General features: G+C 43.2%; 1 protein-coding gene and 1 pseudogene across 3 annotated transcripts in view; both read right to left on the bottom strand.

The window, feature by feature from the left end:
- LOC143022695 (ATP-binding cassette sub-family C member 5-like) overlaps positions 1-19,927 on the bottom strand; it is a 285,549-nt gene that overhangs the window by 202,655 nt on the left and 62,967 nt on the right. For 2 of the 3 annotated variants that reach the window (XM_076181025.1, XM_076181024.1), the window contains exon 4: positions 6,038-6,118. In XM_076181025.1, the coding sequence (XP_076037140.1) occupies positions 6,038-6,118 (81 nt within the window). Of the gene's footprint in view, positions 1-6,037; positions 6,119-18,953; positions 19,134-19,927 lie in introns of those variants that run through there. The other variant, XM_076181026.1, reaches the window with a different exon arrangement.
- On the bottom strand, positions 218-3,186 carry LOC143022697 (uncharacterized; annotated as a pseudogene).

The following is a 19,927-nucleotide window of genomic DNA, read 5'->3' as shown; positions in this document are numbered from 1 at the left end:
TCACAATCCCTCCAAGCAAGCTCCCATGCAGCCACACTTCCTTCCTTCCCACTCCAAACAATTCTCAACAGGTTTGATCAACTTGTCCCAAGTTTCGGCTGTGGCCTTCCTTGGGGAGACGGGACTGCTCGGACAGACAGTCTAGGGAACGACAACAACAACAACAACAACTTGTCCCAGCCATGAATCCTTTTTTTTTTTTTTATCTTTTCTCCATCTTTCCCAAGCTTTACTTCTTCTATCTTTCGTCTCACTCCATCTTCTATTAAATCAGCACTTAATGTACACCTCTTGTTTCTGTATTGGTATATATTTATTCACTCCTTCATTATATATTTCCATCAAGATCGTCCATTTCTCCTCCACTTTTGTCTCTTCAAAGTAGAATTTTTCCCAGTTACCATTTTGAAAGAATTTCTTAAGTTTCCCAAAGTCTGTTTTGTTGTCCATCAATCTTCCATTTCTGTATTTATCATTTCTCTCCATTTATATTTCTTCCTTTAGTTCATCCTCTATTTGTGTGTGGTCACTTTTCCCAAATGGTACCTTGTATTCAATTTTATCCACAATTTCAGGTTCTGTTGTAAATATTAAATCCAGTCTCGACTGTTCTTCATTACTTCTATATCTGGTATTTTCATTTACCCATTGTGTAATTGTATATTCTATGGTTATGTCAAGTAATACATTTCCCCATAGATTCTTTCCGCCTTTCACGGTCATCTCTTCCCAACAAATTTCTTTGCAGTCAAAATCTCCCATAAGTACCAAGTTACCTCCTTCCTTCAGTATCTCATTTAATGAATGCCTTGTATCATCTAACATTTTTCAATGCTCCCCCTCTGTCCAAGAGCCCGTTTTTGGGTGCACATAAATCACCACAAACTTTCTACTTTTCATGTCGCTGTCTTCAACTTTTATAATGATCATTTCCACACTTTTTACCCTCAGTAACCAAAAACATGATTCCTCCGCTCTGTTTCTCGTTTCTGTTTTTGCTTCAATAATTGTATAACCCATGTCCAACACCATTAAGTGGTAGTCGATCCCTTAATTTTGTCTCCATTGGGACCTTTCGCAGTGAGCGATTTGATACCAGACACCGCCAAATTTTATAATTCTTGCCGGAAAATAAATACTTTTTTGGGCAAGTTTTATAAGCTTACAGAGGTGTATCGTTGTACATTGTTGTGTCTGAAATTTAAGTCAATTAATTTCATGATTGCAAACGGCATATAGCATTGTTTGAGCCTCTATTTATAATTACAGATGATATTCGTAAAACAGCCTATAATTGTATCAAGCCAAGCAATTTGTCATTTTCTACCGACTTCAATGGACGTATACTGACATATACTTTCATTTGAATGCACCAGGCAATAGGCAAATCCATGTAATGTATAGAAAATATCATTTTGCATCGAAGACTTAATTTTTCCGGTACGATTACTAACTCTCGGCTACTGGCAACAAACCAACCATTCTTCCAATGGCTCGCACGACATGTATACGTACTGTTGCTATACTTCTTGTTTTAGCAATTTCACTTTGTGTGACCATCCTGCCTTTACTGGCTTTCCTTGTAAATGGTGGGATGTGTAGTTTTGCACCACGCTGGAGTATTAGATCACCAATGTTGAAGCCCCTATCCACCATTATGGCATCACCTGGGTCAACTTATGAATGAACTCAGCCTCTGCAGGATAGCGGTCTGACGTGTTACCTCCATACACACTTGACACAAATGTTATGAGTCCTATGGGAGTAATTCCAACGAGTACTTTTAGTGTGCTGTGTTTATACTGAGAATATGTGGCAGCCTGAGCTGAAGGATTTGATGGTTTGACTGTGAACATCTCTGTGCAGTCTAGGATTGTTCACGTGTCAGAATACTCTTCAGGGGACTTTTGGCAAATTTGCACGCACCTGTGCTTCAGTCGGCCATATAAGCCAGTCCTTAGGTACTAAATACAGTACATTAATCCAAGTTATGATGATACTACTTGCAACACTTCGTGCTACTTCAAAAAAATCTCCTAAAGTTCCTAAATCATATCCTTTTCTTATATGCAATAGGGTAATTAAATATTCATCCAAGTGTGACAACTTCCTATTTGTATGTGCTTTGATAATGCCTGGCGGTGTATTCTCATTCTTGACACTAATTGTCCCTCTTCAATAATGTATGCGAGTCACATTTTCTTTTATCAAATCATAAAAATCCTTTTGTTCCATGCCCATATATCTTTTAATACTCTCGGTATTCCTTAGAATTTTCTGAATAAAGGCGTTGCGTAATGCTCCGTCTTCTACAACATTGTTACATTGCCACTGAAATAAGAAATATTGATAGTGTGGAGGACATATTATTGCATGTAAAATGAAAATATAGTTCCTGCCATATCTGTAGTAGGTACTTTAATCAATTTTCTATAGGGGGTCGTTTTTGCACTCGGAAATCTGGCATATCCTTTGACATTTTTAGTTACTTGGTTTGTCTTTCTCTTACTTTTTCTTGAATCTGACGAGCATCTGCCACGGCACACATAAAATTAGTCATTGTTTGAAAATAGCTCCCAGCAGATCTAAGAGGCTATTGTTTACACAAACGTACCTCGTACGTCCGCCACCACTGTTGTTATATTTTATCTCACTGATTATTTTCATATACAGGACGTGGCAGTGATATCCATTATTTTTCAACACTCAGATAAAATGCACAACCCGAAATCAACATCTTTTATCTTTACTGCTCATACTTAAGTAAAAATAATTACCTATTTTTAGTTTTATCTTATAACTAAGTTAACAAAGCCTTATCACACACCAGTAAGTAAAAATTATAACATTATGAGTTATGTTTTTAATTCTAAATACACTTATGCAGCAATTTATGTCGTATTTTTTTTTTAATATAGGTTTCCAAATTAGCTAAGTCATCCCTTTGCCTCGTGAAATCCGAGACAATTGAAAATTCTAGCGCTAATAGGAATCTACAAGCCTGACTGCGAAAGGTCCCATTCCCATTATGTCTGATTTTTCTTCCGACAGGTAATAATTTTGTTAATTCAATCCTGATATTAATCCGTCAATGTTAGTATAGGCCACTTTTATTTTATTTTATTTTTTCCCTTTTCCACCCTGTTTTGATTCTTTTACCTTGATGTACCATTTTCTCAGCTTCATGTCGAAGACCCTCCAATAGAACTTGCTTTCGGTCTCCGTTCTCTTCGCGTTTTTTTTTTTTTTTTTTAACCTTTGTATCTTAATGTCTTCTCTCTTTCTATTTTCTCAACATTAATTTTTCTTTTTATCCAAATATTGTTGTAATGTTCACTCTTTGCTAACTTGCTTGATTTTGCTAATATGTCTTCTGCTACCATTTGTGGTCCTATAACACAGGGGAACACTTTTTCAGTAACTTTGAGTTGCATTGGATATTTTAACGGATTTTGAAAGAGTTTTAGGCGCTGATTTCAAATCTGAAATTAGTTTTTCTCTACAAGCTCTAGTTTGTATGCAATTTGAGGTTAATGAAATTGTACATATGTGAACTTGCGTAAACCATGTATAAGCATTTTAACGTCCATATATATAGATAGCTTCTAATATTTTGATCATTCTTCTTTTGTTTCAGTTCAAACATGGCTTCCAGAATGAGACATCATTGCAGAAACAAGCCTGATGCCTTCTGCTACATATGTGGATGCTACACACTCAATCGTCAGAGACGTAACATATCCTCGTTCGTCAAGCGTGCCTACAAGGCATATTTTGAAGTTCATCTTGGTGATCAAGACAAGCAATGGGCTCCTCATGTTGTGTGCCACAATTGTGAGGAAATGCTTCGAGACTGGACCAAAGGAAGACGCAAAGGTCTGCCTTTTGGAGTTCCAATGATTTGGCGCGAACCCACCAACCATGTAACTGACTGTTATTTCTGCATGGTAAACACAACGGGTGTTGGGAAGAAAAACCGACATAAGATTACGTATCCGAACATTCCCTCAGCTATTCGGCCTGTTCCGCACTCTGAAGAAGTACCTGTTCCAGTTTTCAAAGGCTTGCCTTCATTGGACGATAAAGACATTGGACATGATACAAGCCAGCAAGACAGTTGTGACAGTGAATTGTCAGAAAAGTGTTCACAATCGGAGGACTGTTCTTCAGACACTGAACCTTTCCCCGTCCCTAAGCCTCTTCCCCAGGCTGAACTGAATGATTTAGTGCGGGATTTAGGTCTTTCACAGAAAGCAGCAGAGCTTTTGGCATCAAGATTACAAGGCAGAAATCTTGTTGATCACTCTGTTAAAGTATCATATTTCAGAAAGCGTGACCAGCTTTTTGTGACCTTCTTTTCAAAAGACAGACAGTTTGTTTACTGCCATGACATCCCAGGGCTTCTCAAAGAACTGGGTGTACTTTACTATAGTCCTGCTGAATGGAGACTCTTTTTAGACAGTTCAAAACGCAGTCTAAAGTGTGTTCTTTTACATAATGGCAATGTTTATGGAGCAGTACCTGTCGGTCACTCAGTGCATTTGCGGGAAGACTATGATGATATGAGAATGGTCATGGACTTATTAAAGTATCATGAGCACAATTGGATAATTTGTGTAGACTTAAAGATGGTCAACTTTCTTCTTGGACAACAGAAAGGTTTCACCAAGTTTCCATGTTTCCTCTGTATGTGGGACAGCCGAGCACGAGACAGACATTGGGTCCAGAAGGACTGGCCTATTCGTGACACCCTTGAAGCAGGCATGCCAAATATCATACAAGACCCAATTGTAAACAGAGATAAGATCATCTTTCCTCCTCTTCACATCAAATTAGGTTTGATGAAACAATTTGTCAAGGCACTGGAAACCGAAGGTGAATGTTTCCAACACATCATCACAGCTTTACCAGGGATATCATTTGAGAAGATCAAAGCAGGCGTGTTTGATGCCCCACAGATTCGAACCCTAATTCGTGATGATCAGTTTGTTGCTAAGATGACCGCTTTAGAAAGGGCAGCATGGTTATCCTTTGTGGCAGTCGTTCAGAACTTCCTTGGAAACAATAAGGCGGAGAACTACAGTGAACTTGTGAACAGAATGCTCCTCGCTTTTCGTGATCTCGGGTGCAACATGAGCATCAAGCTTCATTTTTTGAACAGCCACCTTGATCAGTTCCCTGACAACCTGGGGGCTGTGAGTGACGAACAAGGAGAACGATTCCACCAAGACATGGAAGAACGCTACCAAGGGCGCTGGGACAAAAGTATGATGGCTGACTACTGCTGGAGCATTAAACGAAATTGACCAGATGAAATGTACAAACGCAAAAGTTACAAACGCAAATTCCTGCCTGAAAAAAATACACAAAGAAATTGATAAGCTTCCATCAGCTGTGGTGATGTTCTGAAGGATGCTAATCTAACTTTGGGATAGATGTTCTGTTAATGTTCTGTTTCTTTTGCCTTAATAAATGTACAGAAATGGCTTTCATACTGTTTTAAGATTCAAGTGAACAAAAGAATTGTGGCTGATATTGCAATTTCCTATAATAACGAAAATTTAAAAAATAAATAAAAATGTCAAATTGCATAAAATCTGTAGCTTGCAGACAAAACCCGACTTCAGATTTGAAATCAGCACACTCAAGTTGACTATAGAAAAGTCTTTTTTTAAATGCAACAAAATGAGTGTTCCCCAGTGTAATCTATATCTTTAGAGGTCGGTTTCTTTCTTTAGAATATTCTCTACTTCCTGGTCATCATCTTGTACTTCTTTTAGAATTGTTATTGCTATTTCTTTTTCTCCTTTTTCTCTCATGTAGCTCATCAGACCATGTTTTTCCTTTAATTAATATAGCACAATGTGACAATACACTTGTTTATATCCACTGTATCTCTGACCCAATTTGTGCGCGCGTGGTGCGCTTACACACGTTAGACTGGATGCTATGGTCGTGTACACATGAACTGCTTTGTGTACCGTATCTGTTTTTGTCCCTCCACGCCCCTAACTAAGCTGCATCACCCCACACTTACTTTCCTGACGGTCGGAAGGGGAGAAGATGTTTTAAGGCATTGGAATACTTGCTGCGGCAAAGCCGTGATTCCTTGTGTTCTCTGCAAAGAAAAATAATTATAGAGAGACTTTGGCAGTATAATACATTCGACAACTACAGTAACAAGACTCATGAAAATAAAAACAGCAACAAAAACAATAATAACGATGATGATCATGATGATACAACTACTACTACTACTACTAATAAATAATAATAATAATAATAATAACTAATAATAACAATAATAATTATAACAATAATAATAACAATGACGTTAAATAATGATGACAATACCAATGACAATAAGGACAAAAAGGTAAATCACTGAATAAATAAATCATCAATGAAAATTAAAATATAACAACAGCAATAATGCTGCGAATAAAATTTGAAGTTTTAAAACCTAATGATCTACAGGTGTTCGAAATACTGTATCTTGAATTCAGTACATGCAATTTCCTCTTCCACTTCAAACATCGATAATTTCCTCGTTGTTTTTAATATTATTATTATTATCATTATTATTATTATTATTATTATTATTATACACATTTTTTTTTTATAGATTTGTGTTCCAGTAAACGATACATGATAATATTCGACTAAGGTCGGCAGGGCCCATTCGATTCGAAAAATTCGGGAGTGAAGCTCCCACGGGCTTTTGAGTGAGCCCGTTTGGAGGGTGATTGTACATATGAGTGTGTGTGGGCCCATCCCCACACACTTATACATTCACAAGATGTGCACACGTATATGAAATGCGCATGGACATCTCAGTGAATGCACCCTTCAAAATATAACTGATTACGGATATAGTGGTGACATCTAATAATGTATAAAATGTAAAGAAATAGGGGGTGATTCAATGTATGAGTGTGTGTGGCCTTGGTCACACACATACATACATTAGATTTGCATACGTATGCAATATACGTATGCACATCGCTATGAATTCACCCTTCTGGACAGAGAAACATATATGTAGAAATTAGAGGTGGGGGGGGGTTGATTCAATGTATGAGTGTGTGTGGCCTTGGTCACACACACTCATACATACATTAGATGTGCATACGCATGCAGTATACGCATGCACATCGCTATGAATTCACCCTTCCGGACATAGTAGACATATATATGAAAATTAAAGGGGGGGCTGACACTCCACCAGCCGAGCAGTTCAAACGGACTTGTGGCTGCATAGGCGGCGCACAAGACCCTCAGATGTTGTCGGAGGCCCTCTCCTCAGAAAAGCAGTTGCGGGGCAATGCTTGAGGTAGTGGTCAAGGGTGGCTTCAGGGTGGAGGCAATGATGGCATCTTCTTTCTTCTGATGTGGGGTTGGTCTTGATTTGCCAGAAACAACGGTCCTCCAGCCGCAGACGGAAAAGCAGAGTTTCCACTTTTCTAGGTGTGGAGCGAGGAAGTACAAGGGGCTCGTAGTCTGTGACTGCCCTGTACCACCTCGCCCTCTCTGACACCTCTGCCTCCAGTCTGTGCTCGAGGAACCGTTGTACCTGGTTAAGAGCCCTGGTGCGTAGGCGCAACTGATTTCTGATGAGAGGGACGACAACATCGACTTCAGGTCTTTTGCGCGCCGCTTCTGCTGCGGCGTCGGCTAGCTCGTTACCTGGGACACCTACTGTACATGGCTTGGCACCCAGTTGAGCGTAACACTCCTGCCTTGCTGATGCAGCTTCAGCAGGAGTGCTAGGATGGAGGTCAGTAGGCGTACATTGTCGCTGGGCTGTGTCGATTCTAAGCTGCCTAGCAGAGACTGTGAATCCGTGTGGATCACCACAGGACCAGCTCGAGATATTAGAGCATGCTCTAACGCTCCTTGTACCGCTATGGCCTCAGCTTGGAGAGTGGACGCATGATCAGATACTCTCCTGCCGTAGGTCAAACCATCCGCCACGAAAGCAGCCCCCGCACTGCGAGGCCTGTTGGGGTCTACGGAGCCATCCGTGTAATAGACCGCCGTTCCAGGTTTCGACAGTGCGCGGACGCCTTGTAGGGCTTGCGCTCGTACTCTTTCCTGGTCACATAACTTCTTCTTACTGGGAAGCTTTGTGACAACGAAGGTAGCAGGTATCGAAAGCCATGGTGGTGGGGGCTTGAACTCTGGGTGTGGAGAGTCCCTACCCTTCTCCAGGAGAGTGCTGGTGAGCTTGAAGGAGTCCAGGATCCCAGCCGCTTGTGACAGCCAGGTATCAGAATGGATAAAAGTACCCACCCGTCCCAGAGCTGTCACAAGGTTCTGACTCAGCTCAGTTATCCTGGGGCTCTGGACCAACTTGGCAAGAAAGTCGACCTCCAGCCTTCTGACCCGTGATGTTAATGAAGGCAATGAAGCCTCCATTCGGAGGTTAACGATCTTAGTCCAAGGTTGAGCTCCCAGGATAATCCTTGCTGCGGCATTTTGGCAAGGCTCCAGGGCTTCAAGCTTGACATTCGCCACATTTATGAGAGCTGGGGCAGCGTAGTCCACCAGACTGCGGACTGCGTGCACATAGAATGTGCGAAGGACCCGATGTGTGGCACCGATTGCCTTCCCCGTCATTGCTCTCATAACTGTGGTTCTTGCCTTCGGTCTCTCCTTGAGATAGGTAAGTTCCCTCTGAAAGGTGAGCCTCTCCTCAATCCAGACCCCCAGGTACTGATACTGGTGTACCCAGTCCAGCCTAAGGTCCTGGATGGTGAGGTGCTCCCCTTCTGTGTAGAGTTTCAATGCCATGGCCTTCGATTTTGTAGGGGAGATCTTTAACCCTAACCTGCTACATTCCGTCGCCACAGTGCTTAAACAGCGCTGAGCCCTGTTGAAGCACTGCCGTTTCCCAGTAATTATGAGCGCAATGTCATCTGCATAGCAGATGACCTTGCACCCACGTGGTAGAGGTAGTTCCAGAATGTTGGGGACGAGCACATTAAAAAGAGTGGGCCTGAGGACCCCCCCCCCTGTGGAGTGCCATTCTCCAACATTCTGGCCTCTGATATGTGACCCTGAAAGCGTTCTTTCGCAGACCGGTGACTGAGATAGTCAGCAATCCAACAAAGCAGCTTGCCTTTTACGCCCTTGCGAGCAAGGGCGTCCAATATCACAAGTGGACTGGCCAGCTCAAACGCCTTTTCCAAATCCAAAAAGACCACGATGGACGGTGTTCCACTGACAGCATTGAGGAGTGTTGCTATACTGTTTGCTGTGCCAGTGCCCTTGCAGTAAGCATGGATATGCTCATGCAATGGATCCAGTTTCCACAGCATCCTGTTTAGCACCATCCTCTCCGCTGTCTTTCCCATGCAGCTTGTCAGGCTGATGGGGCGGTAAGCACTAGGTTCCTTTGGCTTTGGAATTGGCGTTATGATTGCCGTCTTCCAGGCTGTTGGTAGCTTGCCAGTCCTCCAAGACGCGTTTATCACCCTTAGAAGTGCCTCGTCACCCGCTGGCCCAAGGTGGGCCAGCATGGAATAGGTGACGAGGTCCTCTCCAGGTGCCGTGTCTGAGCTGGTCTTGTACGTGACCCGTAGCTCCTGAAGCGTAAAGCTAGCGTCAGTATCATCCGACCGACTCATCATGTCCTCAACACCATGGCGCCTCACTCCTTGGAGGTCCTGCAGTGTGTCTTGAACACACTGCGGGAGTGAGGTGCTGCTGGAGCGAGAGACAAACTCCTGCACCAGCCGCTTCGCCTCAGCATCAGGGGCATGATGAGTGCGTCGTGGTTGAGTCCTGCCAGTAGCCTTACGGAGCTTAGACCACAGCTCTGCTAGGGAGGTGTGAGCAGTAAAGCCCTCACACCATTCAAGAAATTTGGCTCTTCTGGCATCTGCAGCTATGACGTGAGCGTCATGAACTGCAGCGCGCAAGTTGGCCAAATTGGTCTGAGTTCGGCGCCGTCGGAAAACACGCCTAAGCATGTTCACCCGATGGTTGGCCTCTCTAACATCGGGGGTATAATACCAGCTGTTCTTATGTTCTCTGGGGGACTGGCGAGTCTTTGGGATGGCTCTGTTGGCAGCCACCTGAATGGCTGCAGAAAAGTCAGCTTCCAACTTTTCCACGTCCTGTGGTGGGACGTAGGACGCTGCCCATTCTTCAACAGACTTCTCAAACACTGGCCAGTTTGCCAAAGCTGTCTTCCACCTGGGAACAGGTAATACAGCTGGTATGGGTGGTGAGTCCCGTATGTGCACAGAGACACCGAAGTGATCGCTAGTGACAATAGGATGCACCTCCCAGGTTACCCTAGGGAGGAGAGAGGCCGTCGCCAAGGTCAGATCAAGTCGTCCACCTCGCACGTGCGTCGGATTTCCATCATTCAACAACGCATTGTCAGGGCATTCGTCTAATACTGAACTTAAGTGGTGCCCAGCGACATTGGGCCCTTGGGACGACATCAAAATTTCATGGTGGGCGTTGAAGTCCCCTCCTATGATGAGGAGCCTGTCCGCAGCAAGAGTACACACTTCTCCAAGGTCCAGTTCCGCTCTCAGGCCCCTGTATATGTTGTAGATGGTGTACGTTTCGTGGGCCCGATGGAGTCGAACCGCAAGAACTTCTACACCATCCCCACATGATACAGGTCCGTGATTTCACTGCAGGGGATGGGTGATTTGACTAAGATCATACACCCCCTAGCAGTGAGTGAGCGAGGGAGAGAGAAGATGCGATATCCCGGAAATCGCACCTCGTCGCTCACCAATGTCTCCTGGAGAAGCATGATATCGTATTCATGCTCTTGCGCAAGCGCAAGGAGATACGAGCTTTTGCTGCGGAACCCGTTTACGTTCCACTGTAGCAACCTCAAGTGATTATTGAACAGGGCGATCGTCTTCCCTGTCAGTTTCCATGACGGTCTCATCTTGTTGTCCCCGGTCAGACGACAAGATGGGTTGCGACTTTGAATCAGTGGACGCATTTTCCTCCTCATCAGAAGAGGAGTCTTCAAGCCTCAATGCAAGTTGGCGTTGGGGCCTAGCAGAAGACACTCTCCTGGGCTTAGAAGAAGTGGGTGTGTCTTTCCCAATGGTGAAGGCGGGTGTGGCAGGCTTGGGTAAAGTGGAAGGGGAGGAGGAGGAGGAGGAGGAGGTTGAGGAAGAGGAAGTGGTGGAAGAGGCGGGGGAGGAGGTGGAGGGGGAGGGAGTCCTCTCCTTTCGCTTAGGGTTCCTCTTCTCTTTTAGGAGCTTAAGCACATTTTTGACAGACCTGTTCACTAACTCCAGCATCTTGCCTGTGTCATCCTCGCCAAAAGTCGTGGCGACAGCAGACACGACGCCAGTCACAATCAGTTCGATGTCATCCTCCCTGAGGGGGATGACATCGGGCGGATATTCAGGTGGAGGGGACCGTCGGTCCTGTGCTCGTGGGGTTGGTACGGGGGGCGTGGGTTTGGCTTTGGATTTAGGGGTGGGATTGGAGGCAGGTGTGGATTTGGAGATGGGTGCAGGTTTGGAGGCGGGCACGGGTTTGGAGGTGGGAGCGGCCTTTTTGGGAGCTGGTTGTGTCTGTGTGGGAGCTGTGTTCAGTGTTGGGAAGTGCGCCTGATTGTTCAGATCAGGAGCACTGTGTGTAGGTGGTGGTGGTGCAGTGGTAGGAGAATGTTTCCTGCTGCCCCATACAAATGTTCCTGGGGGGGCAGGTATGAAGTCCTGCCGCTTCTCAGTCCTCTCCTTTGAGGCAATGGCCTGCACTTGACGCACTGCGCATGACGTATTCCAGGCGTGGTGCTTCTTGCTGCAGTTCGGGCACTTGGCAACAGTCTCAGTGCCAGCCTTGAACTAGTTAAGACAAGTCTCGGTGGCATGAGGCATGCTACAAATGCCGCACTTGGGCTGCTTAGCTGTGCACCTCGCCTGGTGGTGGCCATAGCGCTGACACCTGAAGCAACGGAGAGGATCTGGGATGTACGTTCGTACATCATACCTGCCATACCAACCCAGGTCGATTTTATTGAATGGCTCGCCTTTTATCGTGATGAGGACCTGGCGTGTCGGCGTCTTGTCCCACCGATGCATTCTCGTGGCCGCGATTACTTGAGGATGGTCCTCAATGGCTTCGGTCAAGTAGGAGGGCGGGTAATCGTGCACCGTGAGACGATGCTGCCGGTCTTCTGGGTTCAGACGCTCCAGGTTCACCGGCTTACCATTGAGCGACTTTATCCCGTCCAACTCGTCGACGATGTCGTAACTGGTTGGTAACAATAGCACGTTACCATCGCCGAGGGGTCGGAGGGACAAAAGCTTACCGCGGAGTGGCCCCTTCTCGAGAGCTCTCACCACCTCGAAAGCAGTGTCGTACCCCGCTGAGGGTACGACCTTAAAGGTGGGGAGCTTGCCACCCTTAACGCTAGCTGGGGCTATCACTACGGCAGCTTCGTCGCTCGCTGGAGCCGTTGAACCAGGAGCGCAGCGACGCTTCTTAGACACGCTGGTCCATGAATCAGTGTCCGCCATGGCGGCACTGATAACGAGAAAAAAAACCTAACACGTAAAAAACCTATCGATCCTCAACAACTTGAAAAAAAAGGGGGCGGAAATCTAAGGGGCAGGGGGGCGAGGGCGTTTACGAACGGTTGGTGCTTAACGAGACCTGTCTACCTAACAGCAATCGATCGAATACGTTGGCCCGGGGCACTAGAGCGTGCGAAAAGACCGGACGTTACTTGGCGAAGGGTTCCCTCCTCTCCCGCCGTAGCGGTGATTTTAACAGAACCACACGGGCTACACCGATCGTGCAGGGAGAGTTATATAGGGCATAATCCTGCCAGAGCGAGATTCCTCAATGAAGGGAGAATTAGCTCGGGTAGCAGTACTTTCGAGATGGTAGGCGTTTAGCGCACGATCAGAGCTAGTGACTAGGGTAATCGTGGCTAATTTAGTCGAGATCAACGTGGTGAAGAGACGCAGCGAGGGTGTCCTTTCCATGCGGAATCAATCTTTTCTCTGGCAGGGACCAGTGTCCCGGGGTTCGGGTGTTAAGGGGACCTGAGAACAGTACACAAACAGGGTTTGTTTTCGTATCGTATATATATATATATATATATATATATATATATATATATATATATATATATATATATATATATATATATATATGAGAGTAATTCGCTAATAGCAGCGACATCAAACCGATAAAAAAAAATTGTGACAGTTGCATGCAGGATTCGAACCCGCTGTACTCGGCCATCCGTAGATTACCTTCCCAGTGCCCTAGACCACTACACCACAGAGGCTATAAGATCCTTGAAACCTGGAATCGAACTGATTCCCGAGGGAAGGAAGATCACTTATTACGGCGATCCGAAATTCCTGTTTTTTTACTCAAGGACCAGCCCACCAGTGGTATGGGGTAAGGACCATAGTTACAATGGCGATTAGCGTGAAAGGGGTTCGTCCCGGTCCTTACCCCATACCACTGGTGGGCTGGTCCTTGAGTAAAAAAGCAGGAATTTCGGATCGCCGTAATAAGTGATCTTCCTTCCCTCGGGAATCAGTTCGATTCCAGGTTTCAAGGATTTTATAGCCTCTGTGGTGTAGTGGTCTAGGGCACTGGGAAGGTAATCTACGGATGGCCGAGTACAGCGGGTTCGAATCCTGCATGCAACTGTCACAAAAAATTATATATATATATATATATACATATATATATATATATATATATATATATATATATTATAAAATTGTCTATTTGGATTAAGCTTCTTCCTAATCAGTAGTACCTCATCAGTCTTTACTGCCATTTCTGTTAAGTCCACCTTTATGTACTCGTACTGCTTGCCACTTGAAGTGGGTGTCATTGCTAGTTGCCCAGTGGGCCGCTATGGCTTTCGACGGCCCTGGGTGTTGGTGTAGGAGGATATAACAACCAAAATGGGATTTCTTTCATTGCAGCATCTTAGCGAATGATATTGTTTATGAACATTTATTACCTAAAGATGTGCTAAGACTACGTTTGCTAAATTATGAAATACATGCTATAGTTAGGGAAATTATATTTAGCATAGGATTTATGTTTATGGTCGTTAAGAAAATTACGGTGTATAGTTGTCTTGTTACTGCTCTGGAAAGAAGGTATACGAGATTGTCTTACCTTACATATATATAAATGTTATTTCACTTTAGGTTACCAGTCTTTGAAGAAGCCAGCCTCTTGCTATTTATTCTATTTTTCATTCATGATGAGAGCACTCGCCAAAACCAGTCATTGTCCTCTCACATGCATTCTTTTTTTACGTATCTTGTGGTGTTGCTGGCACCCTCTAGAAGCGCTAAACGGTTTGATATTACCGACTGATGAGTACTGAATTATTAGCCATCATCTCGCCTACCTCTATCATCCAGCACACACAGGATCGTAATATATATATATACATATATATTATATATATATATATATATATATATATATATATATATATATATATACAACACACGTTGCATATCAACACGTCTGCGTGCATACCAGCCAACACCAGTGCACACGGACGCACGCACACATGAAGAGTTTCGTGGTGTGAGCCCGCTCAAGACCTCAGCTCCCAGGTTGCGTACGGTCAAGACAACTATCTCACAGTTCACGAGCCAGCCCACGTTGCCTGTTAAGACTCCAACGGTCGAAGCATGATACCACAAGACATCAGTATTGCTCATTTTAATTTCTCCTATGGTTCTATGTCCACTTGGACATAGATTGTAGATATGTAATTTAAGGATTTAAAATTGTGTAATTAAGTAACAAATATTTGAGCCTTAGCTCAACTCTAGTCAGGCCAAATGGCTCCTTGTAATTTAAACTATTGTACATAATTCCTTGTTGGTAACTCATCCGAGTTCCCCCTTTATAAGACCCGGTCATCTGGCCTGTGGAGACTTGGAAACTTGACACAGCCTTAGACAGACGGGTTCTTGCTTGTACCAAACTGATTAGTCAATAAAGCATAGGACGATCTCCGTTTTTCCAACCGGCTCACCGTTCTACTGAGCCTTCGCTGCCGCGTGTCAAGGACAGACTACGTAACCCAAAATCCTCCTCTATACAAAAAATGTTGTGAACCACCGAAGACAAACCAACACACAGACACACAGACACAGACACACACACACACACACACACACACACACACACATATATATATATATACATACATACATTTACCAAGGCTTTTTCCCCCTTACAAGGGAGGTAGCCAAAAAGAAAAAGGCATAACATCATTCCCACCCATTCCATCCCTGAATACACTCCACACCCCTCCACCCTCTCTCTTATCTTAGCACCTCCTGGATGACGGGTCATCCCTGCACCTTGTCCACTGCCCTGGGTCAGAAGCAGTGTCGCAAGACACAGCACATTCACAGCAAGGCCGCTTCATTAAATCGGCGACCCCCCCTCTCCGTCCCCCCATGCATAAAAAGAGAAGACGGGGAGAAATCCCTTCGGGCTGCGTCAAATTTTGCTCACACATACTACCTCACCCCCCATCCCATCGCCCATTCCACCTCATGCATCACAACACCATCCATATACAACCATTCTCCATTCACCCCTGTCTTCTGTCCTCTCCCGTCCTTCCTCAACAGACATTCCCCTCTTCCCCAAAGCCCCCTTCACCCCATCCATCCACCTCATCCTAGGACGTCCCCTCATGTTCACTCCCTCCACATCACATCTGCCCTCTTTTACTAGTCTTTCTTCACTCATTCTTTCCATGTGTCCAAACCATCCCAATACTCTTTCATCAACCCTATCTCCCAACTCCCTTTCCACCCCCGTTCTCCTCCTCACCTCCTCATTTCTCACTATATCTAGCCTAGTAACCCCCATCATACTTCTCAGACACCTCATCTCAAACAAATTCAAACTCCTTCTCTCTTCCTCTCTTATGTTCCATGTTTCTGCCCTATACAGTGCTGTTGGCACAATCACTCCTTCATACAGTCTCCTCTTAGCATCCATTCCCAAATGTCTATTCCTCATTACACTCTTCAGTCCACAAAGGCATTTACTCGCTTCTCTCAAAATATATTCTACCTCCACCTTCACTCCGCCTTTTCCTGCCACATTTGCACCCAAGTATCTAAAACTATCCACTTCCTCCAGTCTCTCTCCCTTAATGCTCACTTCCAGTATACTGCCACTTTCACCCCATATACATCTCATCACCTTACTTTTGCCCACATTTATCTTTAGCTTTCTTCTATCACATACTCTCCCAAACTCTGTCACCAACTTCCTCAGTCACTCCTCCGATCCTGCCACAAGCGCAGTGTACTCCGCAAACAACAGCTGGCTCACCTCCCACTTTTCTCCATTTTCTTTAACCATCTCCAATCCCTCACCCACTACCCTTGCATTTACCTCTCGCACTACCCCATCCATGTATAAGTTGAACAGCCAGGGTGACATAACGCATCCTTGACGAAGTCCCACCTTTACCTCAAACCACTCACTCTCTCCATTTCTAATCCTGACACAGCTCTACTACTCTCATAAAAACTCTTGACAGCTCCTAGAAGCTTTCCTCCTATCCCATATATCTCCATAACCTCCCACAGTGCCTTTCTGTCTACCCTATCGTAAGCCTTTTCCAGATCCATGAAAGCCCAAAAAACATCCTTCCCCTTTCCTATAGCTTTCTCACATATTCATCTTACCACAAAGATCTGATCTACACAAACTCTAACCGTCCTAAATCCACACTGTTCCTCACCAATTACTTCCTCTGTTCCTCTCCTAATCCTCTCAATCAAGATCCTCCCATAAGCCTTCCCAACTACACTTAACAAGCTAATCCCTCTGAAACTACTACATTCACACTTGTCCCATTTTCCCTTGTAAAGTGGAACGATACAGGCACTCCTCCAGTCCTCCGGCACTCTACCCTCTCTCCAGCAAACATTAAATAACCTCACCAGCCAGTCCACCATCACTGTACCTCCTTTTTTTAAACATTCTGCATGGCATCCATCCAGACCAGGTGCCTTACCTACTTTCATCATCTTAACAACTGCCTTCACTTCATCCTTCCTTATTTCTCTTCCATTTTCCTCACTCATCACGGTCATTTTCTTAGCATTTCCCACTGCAGCTATCTTTCCCTCCCTAAAATATTCTGCCCATCTTCCCCTTACTGCCTTCTCTTCCATTATCATCTCTCCATCTGCACCTTTTACCTTTTCTTCTGTACTTGATTCGCCTCCTCTTCCTCTCTTAATTTCTTTCCAAAACATCTTTTTATCACTTTCAAAATTTTCTGTCATACTCTTACCCCACTTCACATCTACTCTCCTCTTTGCCTCCTTTACCTTTTGCTTTACTTCTCTTTTCTTTTCTTTGTACCTCTCATATGACTCCCTCGTCCTATTTTGTGCGTGTGTATATATATATATATATATATATATATATATATATATATATATATATATATATATATATATGCAATAAAAACACTAGGAACGTGTGTTCACAAATGCGTAAGTAACCAATGAGAAAAGTAAACTAACGAAGTAGAGTGCTTTCGTATAACTACATGTTCAGCACTGAAGATGTAATCATACGAAAGCGCTTTGCTTTGTTAGTTTACTTTTCCCAGTGGTTACTTTCGCATATATACACAACACTGAATGGGTCCCGGTGAGCATATTTACATTTACCAACAACAATTCACTTTCATTCTAAACCATCAACATAAAGAAACTCGAGGTGTATATATACAGAAATTGAAACGTGGTACAGCCAAGGACTCGAAGCTGCGCTAGCATGTGACAAGTGATAGTGACTTAACCGATTGCGCCATCAAGATTGATTATTTGATGTACTGCTTTAGTAATATATATATATATATATATATATATATATATATATATATATATATATATTATATAAGATTTGGAATCTGGGATCCATATTGGAAAACTGTAAACACCAGACCCAATTGAAGGGTTTATTTCCCCGACGTTTCGATTCCCGTCCAGGAACATAGGACATAGGACAGAGACGCAAATGAAAGTGGACCAAATGTCCACTTTCATTTGCGTCTCTGTCCTATGTTCTGAAGTTTTTACGTTAATGTTACGTTTGAGTTTTTTTTTGCTACACTTGCTTTTTGTTCACAACCATGTAACTTATTTTATTTGTATTTTTGTAGTGTATTTTGTTTGATTGTAATTTAGTCGTTTGTTCTTGACACTTCATTGCGGACATTTGGTCCACTTTCATTTACATCTCTGTCCAATGGTCTGTTGTTTTTACGGTAGTGTCATGTATACTTTTGCTTCGCTTGTTTTATGTTCACAGCCATGTAACTTTTTATTTGTATTTTATTTTATTCTAATTGGTACCAATATTTCATTTCTATTATAACGTATTTATTATTGTAATGAGGTATGCTTTGTACATGTGATTGAGAGGGTGAACCTTTCCTAGGTTTATTATTTGGGCGATTTATAAGGAGTTCACAATCTTGTAACCATTATACCCCCTGAAAACGATTCCTGGACGGGAATCGAAACGTCGGGGGAAATAAACCCTTCAATTGAGTCTGGTGTTTACAGTTTTCCAATATATATATATATATATATATATATATATATATATATACGTATATATATATATATATATATATATATATATATATATATATATATATACTGACATAATTTCCGAATATAAGTAAAGACTCGGTGTGGTTCTAGTTTCAAAACCCAAGAGAAAAACAAAAGAATGTCGAAAATAATGGCGTGGTTCTCGCCTACCAGCATCATCATACTACTGATTACTCAATTATGTACAGTCACGCAGATTTCTCTAGGGCCACCCTTCGCCACCGAGCTGAACAAATTTGCATGGTGGCAGCCAAATAAAAAGAAAAGTACTTTTTGTTCTTGATGCTTCGCACCCACCTTAGATCAAGGATGTAGATCCTTCTCTACCGGGCCTTGATTCTCAACGCCACACTATGTTCTTAGGATTTATCGGCATCATTTGCAATTTCAAGTTCATTTATGATCACATTTTATTAGATTTTAAACTATTAGATTTTTTCAATCGTTCTTTCGACTGTCTTTTAGACTTGTTCAACTTGAGTGTTTAGTCATCTGCCGTCAGGAGATTTTACTCAACTGAGGGGGAACTCTCTGGACAATCCAAAGGGTTCGACTAGCACAGGACACGGAAGTGCAACTTCTGAAGGCGTGGACGTCGACAGGAAGGTCTGCCTGTCGACGCTCGCGCAGCAAAGGTAGTTTAGCCGCGATGCGCGTGTCAACACTTACAAAGCTTCTAAATTCCTCACGAATTTTGAGGGAGGAAATGCGTGTTAGAGGCCAACTTTACTTCCAGCAAAACACACACACACCCACACACACACACACACACACACACACACACACACACACACACACACACACACACACACACATACAATTATGGGAATGATTTTATGCCTTTTTCTTTTCGGCTACCCCCCTTGTAAGGGGGAAAAAGCCTTGGTATATGTATGTATGTATATATATACATATATATATACATATATATATATATATATATATATATATATACCCACAATGTGTGCTTGTGTGCATAAAGAATTTCATTTTTTTCTTTTCATTTTTTCCTAGGAAGAGCGTAGGTACTTTACTGTTTTACTGTATGTAATGACACATGTGCGCTCACATGTTCACAAATACATTTTCGTTATTTCCAAATTAATGCACGATACATTTACAACTGGTACACCTCAAAATATGTATATGTATAGTATCTTGGATTTTTCTATAATTACACCAACGTAAAAATAAATTAAACATTTATAAAAAAAATTAATCTGCAGATGCCACAACATAGCAATACACTTCGTGAGAAAGAACTCCATTTG

The sequence above is a fragment of the Oratosquilla oratoria genome, unplaced genomic scaffold (genome assembly GCF_046742065.1).
Source record: "Oratosquilla oratoria isolate Oo_2021 unplaced genomic scaffold, ASM4674206v1 SCAFFOLD141, whole genome shotgun sequence".
Taxonomy (NCBI): Eukaryota; Metazoa; Arthropoda; class Malacostraca; order Stomatopoda; family Squillidae; genus Oratosquilla; species Oratosquilla oratoria.
Note: the sequence above shows the minus strand (reverse complement) of the source record. Positions and strands in the feature narration are given on the sequence as shown.